Source organism: Buceros rhinoceros, unplaced genomic scaffold (assembly GCF_000710305.1).
Source record: "Buceros rhinoceros silvestris isolate BGI_N320 unplaced genomic scaffold, ASM71030v1 scaffold2017, whole genome shotgun sequence".
Lineage (NCBI taxonomy): Eukaryota > Metazoa > Chordata > Aves > Bucerotiformes > Bucerotidae > Buceros > Buceros rhinoceros.
This window is the reverse complement of record NW_010420228.1, coordinates 33,818-46,560: the sequence shown is the minus strand read 5'-3', so window position 1 is coordinate 46,560 and position 12,743 is coordinate 33,818. Positions and strand designations below refer to the sequence as shown.

The 12,743-nt window shown below is 45.1% G+C and overlaps 1 protein-coding gene across 1 annotated transcript in view; it reads left to right on the top strand.

The window, feature by feature from the left end:
• Window positions 1–8,624: 8,624 nt before the first annotated feature.
• DSP (desmoplakin) overlaps window positions 8,625–12,743 on the top strand; it is a 29,151-nt gene continuing 25,032 nt past the window's right edge. Inside the window, exons 1-3 of the mRNA XM_010139209.1 lie at window positions 8,625–8,720; window positions 10,412–10,560; window positions 10,894–11,068. Of these exons, the coding sequence (XP_010137511.1) occupies window positions 8,694–8,720; window positions 10,412–10,560; window positions 10,894–11,068 (351 nt within the window). The 5' untranslated portion in view covers window positions 8,625–8,693. The remainder of the gene's footprint in view (window positions 8,721–10,411; window positions 10,561–10,893; window positions 11,069–12,743) is intronic.

The window sequence follows — 12,743 nt, the reverse complement described above, 5'->3', positions numbered from 1 at the left end:
CCTCGGTGACGCAGAGGTAGATGGCTTTATACCACAGACACCCAGGGTGGCTGCTGCTGTCTGCTTCAGCAGCTGATAACTAGGGCTATAAAATGACTTTACCTCATCGAAGGCATTTTCTTACTCGTTTTTGAGTTAGTTTGTAGCTTGTGCAAGGCGCGGGAGTTTAAGGCCATGATCTCTTGGGCAGCAGTCCCTGACATTTGGTGGCCTGGGAGCAAAGATGACACAAGCAGCATCAGTCTGCTTTCCTTCCCTCCACCCATTCAACTTCCTACTCGCCCTGTTGCCGCGGGCACAGTCAAGGTCTTGTGGGCAGGGTGCGGGCTGCGAGTCCTGGCTTGGAGAACACCTTGTTTCATGGATGCAGTTGTACCAGCCATCTGCAGTTGTACCGGCAAAGACGTTCTGGAGAAAAGTGGTGCTCTGAATGTATGAAAAATAAGTGCAGTGGTCATGAAAGCTGCTGCATTAACCCACTTGGCTCACAGGACTGAAAAGCAGGCAGCAGTTCCAGTCAAGAAGGAAGCAGCACTGGTGTATGGTAAGACACCTATACCACACGCTGCTGGTGACTACTCTTTTTCACACATGAAATGGCTCTATTGAACCTGTTGGTCTAGTTATTGATGCCACCGACTTAGGAATTGATTCAGAGGTGTCTTCATGTAATTTTACAGACAGTACATCATTATTAGATTGCAGAAGGGTAAGAATTAAACATGCATAGTAAATAAACAGCAGATGAGAACAGACAGGCTTCATTATAAAAGCAGGTCTGTAATGGCTGTAGAGAATTAAGATTACCCTGGAGAGCCGAGTGCTCTGTTCAGGTACATCAGATCTGTGCTAGAGGAACACAGAATGAAAGACAGAACTTGCATTCTACCTATTCTATGTTTATTACTTTGCCTGGTTCCTAATTCTTTGTTGGACTTTCAGTTTCGTGTGTGCACAGTTAAATTAGTTGCGATGAATCGCAGCTATGACATGCCTACTTATTATTACAGTAGTGTGAGGATACCTGTTTATTGCTATGTAAGTAGAACAGTTCGGTAATTTACCATGGGAGAGTGCACGTAAGAGGACTCCAGAATGCCATCTCTGTGTTGCATTGGTTTGCTCGTGGTGCTCCACTGCAGATAGCTTTAGTGTTTGCAAGAGACAGACAAGTTAACGGCAGAACGTGCTACTTCTGGCCGTCGTCTTTTTCCAGACTTGACTCTGGTGCAACTGTATTGGATTCACTAGAGTGACTTCCCTGTTACGCCTGACTTTCGCAAGAGGAGATATACCTTCCTTTGATTTAGCATCCTTTGGCGTTTGTAATGTAATTTAAACCAGTCCATAGTTTTTTAGGCTCTTCTTTCTTTAGTATTCAGTGGTGGTGTAGCAACAGTGGAAGGGACAGACCAAGAGCTAACAACCTTCTATCAACATACTTTCATTTGGTCTTTATAACATAATACTCATATGACCTTTCTGGGAAGGCATATCTGGCGAGGAGTTTTCGGTGAAAGTTCCCATTCACTTTATTGCAAGGCTCCTGCATGGAGCTAAAGACTCCTGTTAATGAGATAAAAAAAAAAAAAAGGTATGTATTTGCATATAATTTTTTAATGTGGAAATATCTGATGATGCAAAATACTTTTTTTTTTTCAAAACAATATGCATGTTTGCACCTGACCGAGTTGCAAAGGTTTATTTTTAATCAGTGTTGATTTGAATTAAAACGCGTCCCAAAATACACAGCAAGGGCTTTGTCACCAGCTAATGAAAAAAACAGGTGTACATGTGCTACATGCAGAAAATCCACTAAATCCCGTCCGTGTTGTGCTTGCAGGACCAGGGCCACTATCTATGGCATTGATTTTAATAATTGCATCCAGCCTGACATCTTCAGTGCCAAAGTTTAGTGGCAGTTGCTGAACATACAGAGCTGAGGCTTCTCTTGACAGTGAGGAGGATTCCTGTTCCTTAGTTGTAAACGCAGCAGAATTCAGCTCAGGGTCTAGGTATAGGTTTTGGGGCGTGTTCTGCCAAACAAGTCTGTGCTGAGTATGACATTACTCACAGAGCAATATGAGGCGCTCCCTACCCTTAGGGCTCAGCAAGGTGCTTCTACAACATTCCCTGTTTCTTCTGGCCTGGGAACTCAGGATGAGCTTGGCTCCGAGTACAGATACTCAGCTTGACAGTGAGTCACACGCTCCTAAACTGCCAATTCATCAGTCAAATATTTGTCAGTGTCTTCACTGTGGAGATACAAAATCTGATACGCCATGAGGGGAAAAAAAGTGGCAAGTTGTGCAGTTTTGTTTGTTATTGCTGACATTTGGGGAAAAAAATAGCCTAGGATTCATAGTCGCTGTGTGATAGGAGAATAAATTAATTTACACAATTCTGCTTAAGAGTTAACATAACTTCTGTGCTTTAAGTTAGAAAAGGAGATAGATTCATGCCCCGACATTACTTACAGGGACTGACAGACAAACTAAACATGGAGAAAACTGATTCAAAGCCGTGTTTTTGCCCTTCCCATCAGTCTCGCAGGGATCCTCAGGATCCTGGCCAAGCTGAGCGGTGGTAGGGCTGGTGTGGTAATGTCCCCTTTGAGCTCCTCTGCCACAGCACGGCATGGGGGAGAAGAGCTTCCCTGTGGCGGACGAAACCACGAGCAGAGGGAGTTGGAGGATTGTGTCTGAACCAATGCTGAATACCTGCTGTGCGGCAGAGCTAGCGCTGTGCTGGAGCTGGCCAAGAAACAGGTTTCTGCAACAGCTGGTGACACTGCCACGCCGTGAGACGAGGACTGGGTTGTGCCTACCCCAGCTCATCTTGCCGTAGGAGCGTGCGTGAGATTTCAAACTAGGCACCTTTGCTGGTGTGAAAGCTGCTGTCAGGCGAGGGATTTTCTGGCTGCTTCCTGTTGGTGTGTTTTCATGGTGCAGGCTGGAGCCTGCATTTGGCACCTCCCTTTCCCGAAGCCAGAGCTGGGAGAGGCAGCGTGTCCACAGCCTGCCGCACCAGTCAGGTACGGCCTTTAGGAACGGTGCCATTGCTCCCAGTGATTACAGCTGTGGAAAAGTGCAAGGCTGGCCTGCGAGAAGGTGTGGCAGGGTCCCTTGTGAAACCCTGCTTGCTTTGAAGGCACTTGGCTCCAATGACTCGGAAGATTTCACCAGTGACTCTTAGGTTTTTGCACGTTTCTGATGGTATTGGGAACCTGATTGTGCAAGATGTGGACATCTTTTGAGCTTTCCTATCATTGTGCCTTAGTCTATGTGCAGACTATGGCAGATGGAACTAGTTTCTCACGATCGTGGTGGCCAAAACTGACCCTAGTAAGAGCAGAGGTGTATGGGAAGAACCCAGTTACAGAACTCCTGATGGTGTCCGATACTTGCATTCACCTTATTTAAGGGTGGTGGGGGAATCTGGTTAATAACAGTTTAATTTCTGTTTATATTCTTACGGATATTGCGATTCACCATGTTTTGCCAGCATATACACATATACACACATATATATATACGTGTGTGTTTCCAGGGGCACACATACGCACGGCTGGTGGGCAATGGTGATGGATGGGTGGTGGTTTCACCCAGCGGTGTGTGCAGGCTGTGTGCTGGGAGTGCAGATTCCAGGTCAGGTTTTTCTGCTAACTTGCCTACTCTGGGCATGCCAGGTAATCCCTTGATGAGTCTATTGCCTGTTCAAACAAGTTTGTGTGGATCTGGGGGGTGGGGAAGAAGTGGAGGTGGTGCTATTGTTTTCTCTGGCTGTTGAGTTATGGGAGTCACTCAGTACTTTGGAGCTGCAAAAGATGTTTTTAAAAGCTTCTTTTACTTTTTTTGAATGAATAAAAAAGCTGTGGATTTTTCAAAGGCTTAATGTTTCGTGGAGGAATCAGAAAATTTAACAAGAATTATTCTAATTCGGTTTAAATTGGCTCTTTAGGCCAAGAGTGTCCCCTTTCTGCTTGCAAAGCTTTAAGGAGCTGTGCAGGTGCTGGAAGGCTTTGCAGAGCTGCTGGATGTGCTCCTGTGTGTCTCCTTTGCCCTGCTTCTGTAGGTGCTGATCACCCCCAGGATAACAGAGCAGCCCCTCAATCTCTGCTAGAAGGCAGAAACCAGAGCAGGCTCCATGTTGCAGACATTTGTGCTGGGGCTGTGCAGGTCCTGGGCAGCAGCAGGCAAATGAGGCAGCAGCAGGTAGCTGGCTTCTTCCTTGCCCCTCGGATTCTGCCGTGGTGATGGCTCGGCTGGGCCTGTACGGGTCCGAGCTGGGTGTTTGCAGAGGATAATAGCATTTATTAAAACCTGTCGCTAAGGAAATGTGAGTCTGTGGCAGCTGTAGTCAGCCCTGCTGTGTTTCAGGGACATGGGCACTGCTGGGTTTGCCCTGTCTGTCTCACCTCTCATAGCTCGTCGCGTGGCCTCAAGTGCGTTTCTTAGTCCCCTTCATGAAAAGCAGGAATAGTTATTTCTTGTTTCTGTAGAGCTGGGGGGTTGGTGAGGGTCACTAGTACTGCTTAGTGGTGAAGTGCCACCCCAGATCAGCAACCGAGGATTTGTGGGTAAGGTAATGGCCCAGTTTGGCTCAGCTGTGCTGTATTGCAGCAGGGAGATGTTGTCTGAGCTACCATCCTGCCCAAACCCCACTGGCAGCAGGGGTTGGGGGGTCCTCTTGTTGTTCTGGGTGATCAGGAGCACAGTGCAGTGAGTGCGTTCTGCCTTGGCATGCGGCAGGTGCGGTGGATCCTGCACAGAGTGATGGCAGCGAGAGGACGCCATGCCTGTCCTAGGGCTCTTCTGGCAGTAGAGGGATTTGTTCTAAGATCCTAAATAAAAGTGATTCTTCTGTGTTTTTTTAAGTATTCTCATCATATGAAAACAAAGATGCTACACCCATTTGTTTTGCTTTGCCCTGTAACAGTTAATGACTATTAAAAGTAGGTCATTTTAATAAAGAACTCAGCTTAATAGTATCGTTTTGAAATTCATGAGTTGTCTTCAAAATAAGTGTCGTGGTCTAAAATGTTGAGTTGTAGGGACAAATAGGGTCTGAAGCAGTCCAGGCTGTTTTACTCACCACTGCTCTGCAGGTTTACAAAACCAAAGCAGGGCCGCAAATATTTGCAAATGCGTATATTGATTAGTAGGATCCCCGGTGCTCTTGTGTGACAAGTCCTGCTAAAAGACCAAGCTCATGTTCTGCTGGAATGGTTGACAATGTGCTCTGTGTTGACAGGGGTACAGGAAACCCAGTGAAGAACCTGTCTGTATTTTCACGGTGTAGTGTGCCTGCAGAGCTTGGTGCAGCAGATACCTTAGTCCCAGGTTCGAGCTTTAGATGCTGCCTGAGTTCAAAACAATTCATCACCGTAGCAGCAGTGATTGTTACAGTGACCAAACATTCCTTTAAATTCCTTCAGTATCATGTAAACAAAATCAGTTAAAGCAAGAGAGACACTGACAAAATCCCATCTATAGTGATGCGCTTAATCTGTGTCCTGTGAGGAGTTTTGGGGCTCTACATCTTTCTGAGGGATATAAATGTGTTTTTAAATAGGATCTCAGTTACACAGTGCTCTTGAAAATCCAGCTTTGTTCTTGCCTCCACGTTGTGATGCCAGGTAGCATGTTCAGGGATTAGGGTTTGCTTTCAGGTTCTTTGGTCCAGTATTTTTTGTGTTGGATATTGTTTTCTTTTGCTGGCTAGTTCCTTCTGCCTCACAACTGAATGTCTGAACTTCACGACTGAACTTCAGTAAGAGGAATATTACACTGAGCATTTGAAACTGCTTATGAAATACTCTCCTGTCACATGGTAGAGAAGTACTGAAGATGTGTCTGTGTGAGAGTGTGCTAGTGCCATCTGATGCATCAACCAATGTATGTTGAGGTACCGTCTTGATAAGTATTTCTGTATTCTAAACTCAGAGATTGATTCATGAGTGTTTATACTTCTTGAATATGTTTGTACAGCTAAATCCTCTTCAGATGTGAGATCTTTGAGTTGCGTTGATTTGGTAGAGCTATGCTGTCAAACGTCAGCTCCAGTTCTAGCATCTCCTGTCTCCGGGAGCGCCCTGTAACCCCACGTAGCTCCGTTTGGTCTCCTGATGGATTTGAAAGCTATTAGCTCTCCCAGTGTCATCAGCTGCCTTTAACCTTTTCACCCGTTATCCTGGTATTGATCTCAGGATTTTGACTAGCAAAACAGTTAGTTGTTTAACAACAAACCTGTCTTTTAGGGTGTTAAAAGTGGCATCGATGTAATACTTTACATCTTTCCTGGTTTCAGTTTGTATTGCTCCAGCTTTCAACATTTTGGTTATGTCTTTATCTTCTAGATTGGAAAGCCTTAAACGCTTGCTGCTTTCTTCTCGTGAAGGTCCCCATGAACTGTAAACAAGGAACTTGTGGATCTTTATTTGAAGATCTAAAGAGGCTCTGCTTAAGCCTCCCACTTAAGGCATCTGCTCTTGCCTTTGAAACTTTTGTGCACTTACACTAAACCATGTTCAGTTTTCTAATTTTTTTATTATTTGGACAACAATTCTGGATGTGATATTCAAACATCGAGATGAATAGAAAACAATTGTAATTTTACTTTTTCTATCTTTTAAATTGATTTGGTAGTTCGATTTGTTTGAAAATAGCTTTCTTTGCAGTTTCTTAAGAGTGTTAGCTATGGCAGCTGTTGTTTAGCTGTTGTTTAGTGTAAAGTGAAGTAGTGTCTTTGAGGTCAGTGAAAGTACACTGAAGCCGGTGGGGACACACTGATTTATTACAGTAGAAGTCTGATCCCCATCTGTAGTTCCTTTTGGCTTTAGTGGATATCTGGCATTTATAGCAGTGAGGAGATGATTGAAGAAAAAATATCCTGATGTTCTAAAAGGAGTAAAAGGCTTGAAAGGTTCCTTTCCTTTATTATGTTTCATTCATGAGAGTAAATGTGGGTATGATTAAATGTAAATTTTAGATGCGCGTACTTCTAGATCCAAACACAGCAGCGATGCCTAAGGAGAAGGAATGATTTAGAAAAGGAAGCTGACGTGAAGCCTGGCCCAAAATCAGACCCATATGTTATTTTTCACAACGGTTTTCTTTCAGCTGTTTCCAAGATACACAGGGGTGCATAGCACAGTGGGGTGCAGTGTCTGCAGCCAAAGGGTCCGAGGAAGCTGGGAGCTGCGTGTGTACAGCTCACTTTAAGTCACCCAGCGGTTCTCCAGTCCTGTCTCTGTACCTCTTTTCCCTGGTATGGGGGGAAGCTGGTGCAGAGTTACTCCAACTTTCTTCACGCGTTCAAGAAGAGCTGAAAGGAGAACGGCAGGCTGCGGGAGCACTGACGGCGCACACTGCAGAAGAGCTCTTAAAAATACACTGCTGAATGTTTCTGACCACCACAGTGGTTTTCCCAAGGACAGTTCTGCTGATTTTTTTTGTGTTGTCACAATGTCTTTTGCCAAGGATGGTCAGAGACTGTCGAAGTCAGTGGAAAGGTCTCCTTTCAATCCAGATGACTCGCTGGCTCTGAGCTGGACAGGTCTGCACCGACAGTCTTTTTTAGTGTTGTGTGGAAGGTGATTTGTAATGGAAAAGGTTACTTCCCGTGAGCACAGGAGTTAGAAAACTGGGCAAGGCTCAGAAGCGTCTTCATTTCTTACCGTCTCTTAGTAGTGGTTTATTTTAGTTTCGCTGGCAAGCGCTTGGGCTTGGGAGCTGCCTGGGCTTGCTTGGGAGTTCTGATTCCATCAGCCAGGAATGAATGGTTCCTCACTTGAAGCACCTCGCCCACATTTGACTAGCAGTGGCTCGCTTCGGTGGCTGAATCCCAAATGCAGGAAGGGTAACCTTCTGGAGGGAGGGATGCAGTGGATTATGTGCAAGTCAACGACCCCATTACCAGTCTTGGCTTTTCCCCTCACTAGTGTGTTCAGTTCTGGAGCTTTACTTGGAAGCCCCAAACTCCTGTTTTATTTATCTGCAAAAACACACGTCCTCTAACTCCAGGCCTACATAATTTTTTGTAGTAGCTTGTGCATGTTGCAGTTCCTTCTCAGGATATCGCAGTAGCTTCTTGCATTTCTGCTGATAAAAGGGCCCTTCATAAGCATATATGGACTCGTGTGATCATGCACTTGTGTCCTAGAGGATCCTGCTTTCATTTTATGCACTGACATTTGATGGCTGGTGTGATAACACGTACGATAATGTCACGCAAAGGCTATGTTCTAATGTTTGACTTTAGCGAAGATTACGAATAACTCATTGTCACTGTAATACTGCCGAAGTTTTGTATGTCAAAGCTACAAATACCTGTACTGGGAGAAAAACTTTCTCCTTTATAGCACGGCAGTTTCCACCTCTCCTCTACACTGTGGTGAAGTCAGACCATGCCTGGCATGACAGAATTAGAGGTACCGGCATTAAAATTGCATAGCGCAGTCATGCAGGAGGGCCAGATAAAGCGTGTGTGTCTCTGCGAAGCCAAGTGAAGTGGATGATTCCATGTCACTTTCCTTAGCTGTTCCAAACGTGCGTTTCTTGTGTCTCTTCAAAATGTGCTATTACTCTGTACTTACTTCATCTTCTTCCCCACACAGTCAGAATGGGACCTGTACAGTGTCCAGGAGGCAGAACACCATCCAGGAGCTTTTGCAAAACTGTTCGGATTGCCTGATGCGAGCTGAGCTCATCGTACAGCCTGTGAGTGCTTGTTCTTATCCAAAGCGATTATGAACATCACAGGGAAGGAATGCTGCGTTGTCACCTGGACTCACCAGCTCTGCTGCTTCATCTCTCTTCTCCTCTTTCAGCTGTTTGTGTGAGACAACTGGGATTGGAATAGCACACCTTATTCTTAGGCCTCCCTCTTCCATCTGCACTCCATGTTCAGTAAAACGGATTGAAATCCATCCATTACGAACAGGGGGACTTATTGGTTTAAAAAAACCCCACTGCTCAAACAGATTGTACTGCATCTTATTTTTCAGTTTTAGATCAGCACCACTGCTGGTGTAAATGGCTGATGATAAAGTAATGACCACTTCCACTGTCCAGTGTGTCCTGTAGAATATCATCACCATTTCTCTGGGCCATGATAAACCTGAGCTACCGTAGGGAAAAACTTCATTACATTCATTTTGTTTTTCCAAAGTATATGAAAGAATATGAAATTGGATTAAAATAGTCTTGACTGTTTCATTGCAAATGCATACAGATGATATCAGTATACTACACTGATAGAAGCCCGTAGTGCCTGCTTGTGGGTCACTCACTGACACTAGACTCAGTCCTGGTGAATGTGGTTATAGTCAGAGGAGGTGCCGGCTGCTGAGTGCATGCTGCAGATGAGGCCCCTCAGATACAAAACCCATTCGCAGTTCTGGCAGTAGGTGCGATTCAGTGCACACTTTTGAACCCTCTGTGGATTGCAAGTTCTTTCAGGAGTGAACTCTGTGGTTAGCAGTTCATTTTCTTTTCAGAGATGCAGCGTGAGTGAGCATGTTTAATAAAAATCAATGCCAGAGTAAATACTCCCTGTTGTTAAGGATTAATATTATTCCAGTGAAGTTAAAAGAAAGTGATGTTTAGTTCCAGGTTGGTGTCACGACACACATGGCGTCGTTTTTTTTCCTTTCTTTCTGAAGGACAAAGTAATGAGGTCCATCAACATTTTATTTGCAAAATCAAACCTGTGTTATGTTTTATTCAGCATGGCTGTGTCAGGGCGGGGTCAAAAAGCCATGTATTCCTGCTTGAAGCACCATGACCCTGCTGGTCCACTGTGCTGGGAGGGTGCATGGAGAATTTGCCAAAAGTGGGTGATAAGGTGGGATGCACCACACCACTGTGGTGTGGCATGGAGCTGGTGGCAGGCAGACAGGGTGCAGTCGGCGTTTTTTCAGGAGAGGAAGGATGTAGAACCTCAGGGAAACCCATGAAAAATCAGGAGCAAGATTCACCAGCTCCCACTAGGACAGTGTTTGCTTCTTGTCCTCTAAACACAAAAGCATAACATCTTAAAAACTTAGCACACCATGTGAAGTCTTGGCTCTGCTGACATAAACATGTCAGGATGTGCTGTTCTTTATGGAAAGGTTTCTTTGGTATCATGTTTTAATAATTTTCTTTCACATTTTATTTGTAATAAGGACTTTCCAATGGCTGTGGATCCTCTGTTAACTGGTCTTCTGCCAGTTAAAACTGGCAGTCAGAGACCCAGCAGTTGAAACATACCATGCTTCTTAAAAATAATCAGTCCTCGTAACATCTCTTTTAGAACAACCAAGCTGAAGCTTAGGTGATCAGTATTTAATTTAATCTCCTTTTTCCCCCCTTCTTTTATTTTCCTTTTTTTTTTTTTTGTTTTTTTTTGTTTGTTTGGTTTGTTTTAGGAATTGAAATATGGGGATGGTGTCCAGATTAGAGGGAACAGAGATCTGGAAGAGTGTTTTGCGCAAGCAAATGACCAAATGGATATCCTGGATGGGCTGATCAGAGAGCTGAGGCAGATGGGCCAGCCCTGTGAGATGTATCAGAAAAGGTATTGCCAGGGAAGGGCTGGGGGAGACAATGTGGGTGATAAGAGTTTGTGTTCACCTTCCTTGGTGTTGCAGGACGTGACAGAAATCAAGGTGGAGCTAAATCTGTTTGGGCCATGCTAATACAGAGAAGGGCCTTGCAGTAATAGATTTCTTACGGAATTTCACACCTTGATTGTCCCCATGAAATTTCGGTCAGTACATCTTTTCTACAGTCTGTGTTTTCAGCACTTTGTTTCAGATTCTTGATGGTCCATTAGGAGAGATGAATCCTGTTGTTTCTGTGTTTTCTCAGTGTTTTCCTCGCAGGCACTAAGTGGTTCCTTCCCTTTCAGGCTGCTTCAACTTCAGGAGCAAATGCGTGCCCTGTACAAAGCCATCAGTGTTCCCCGCGCCAGGAGGGCCAGCTCCAAAGGTGGCGGTTGCTACTCCTCTCAGAGTGGCTCAGGCTGGGATGAGTACACGAAGCGTGTCACAAGTGAATGTTTAAACTGGATGAGGCAGCAGAAGGTAAATCTGTGCAAAACCCAGAGACAATGCGAAGACCTGGTGGTGTTTATGAATGTCACCTCACGTGCAGTCATGTTTTCGGTGCCAGTAGAAAATGAAAAGTATACATGAATGCTCATACCATATTCCAAGTTAGTCCTTTTTTTCTTTTCCTAAGTATACATGCTGTGAGTTTCCACCGAAATACGAACATGGATTTGGGGACTTTTTTTGCAGAGGAAAAAGTGTGGAAGTTAGATTTGCAAGCTAACTGAGACACAGCTGTTAACATAACAAAAGGCATTAGCATGTTTGCATTAGAGATTATTATGCTCGATAATTCCTTCCTTCCTTTGACAGATTTCCTTTACAGTTCATGTTCATGTTAACCATTTACACAGATAGACCCAGCTTCACAGAAGTAGCCGTTGTTCAGTATTTTACAGTTTTCTCCTGCTCTGATCTATTCTGATCTATCCTGGTGGCAGAGGAGCCAGAGGAAGAGCTGATTGCCACAGGATGAGGTTTTCAGCAGTCCCTGCTGAAATACACAGGCAAATGCTGAATTTGCTGTCTGTGGCATTCCCAGAATAAATGTGCCTATCCACTGCTGTTGATGGTGTACCCAGGAGCAGAAAACATGTGCTGAAAGCCCTTAGTCTTTTTTTGTGCTGCTGAGGGGGAAGTTGTGCATTTGTGTTTGGACAGACCTTTCTGAGAGACACACAGGGAGGATGAAACAAGGTGGCTGAAGTTATACTTTGCAGACTCCTCATAAATGGAAATTGCACTATTCTTATCTGTCTTCACTAGGTTATTGCTTAGCCATCCTGTCTCTGTTACCTGCTTACGGTGTTTGCAAATAAGATGAGGAGGGGAGAGCTCTGTACGGTTCCCAGACTTCTGTCTGACTGCTGGTCATAGTCTAGTCTTCCAGTGCCCTCCCACAGCTGGCGTGTTGTGGAGGAAGCAGGGGAAGTGGAGATGCACTCCTTGAGCGGTAGCATGTCTCAGCATTGTACCTGGACAGCTGCGGCAGACAGGGTTGCTCTGCGCGTGCTGCGGGAGAGCAGGCTGGACGTCAGACCTGCCACAGCCCGAGGAGTGATGGAGGACAGACACTGGGCACGCTTCCAGCGATGAAAGATGGTGAACATGCTGCACCTCCCACGTGAGACCCTGGTCAGACACCCTCACTAAGCACAGGGAGCAGAAGCAGGTGCTTTATAGCTGTGTTCTCACACAAAACCTGCTGCGAAAGTAAAAGGCTTCTCACTTTTTCCCATTTTCAGTCCCTACGGCACAACTGAGGTGGGGCCAGTAAGCACTTAGCTCCCTGTTGGGCTTTTGAGGGTTTTAAGGGAAGTTTATTTTGAACTTTCTACCATGCCTCTTCTTCCATCATGCCTTGCTGTGTCCCATTACCTGCTCACATTAGGACTAGGATAATGTTTCCCCTAGGAACATGGTGAGATGTGGGAAAAAGGTCTGAGCAGCTTTGGATTTCTGCCGGTGCTTTTCTATTTTCTGTCTGGATGGTTTGCTGACAGGAGAATCAGGTGGTAGGAGGGTTAGTCAAATTTCCAGCGTATTGTTAGGGAAAGTGCAGTGAAATCCAGGAAGTCTTTGTTCACGTTCTGGCAGCCAGCCCCAGCTGCCACTGTGGCCAACGACTGTTTTGAATGGGTAATTATTA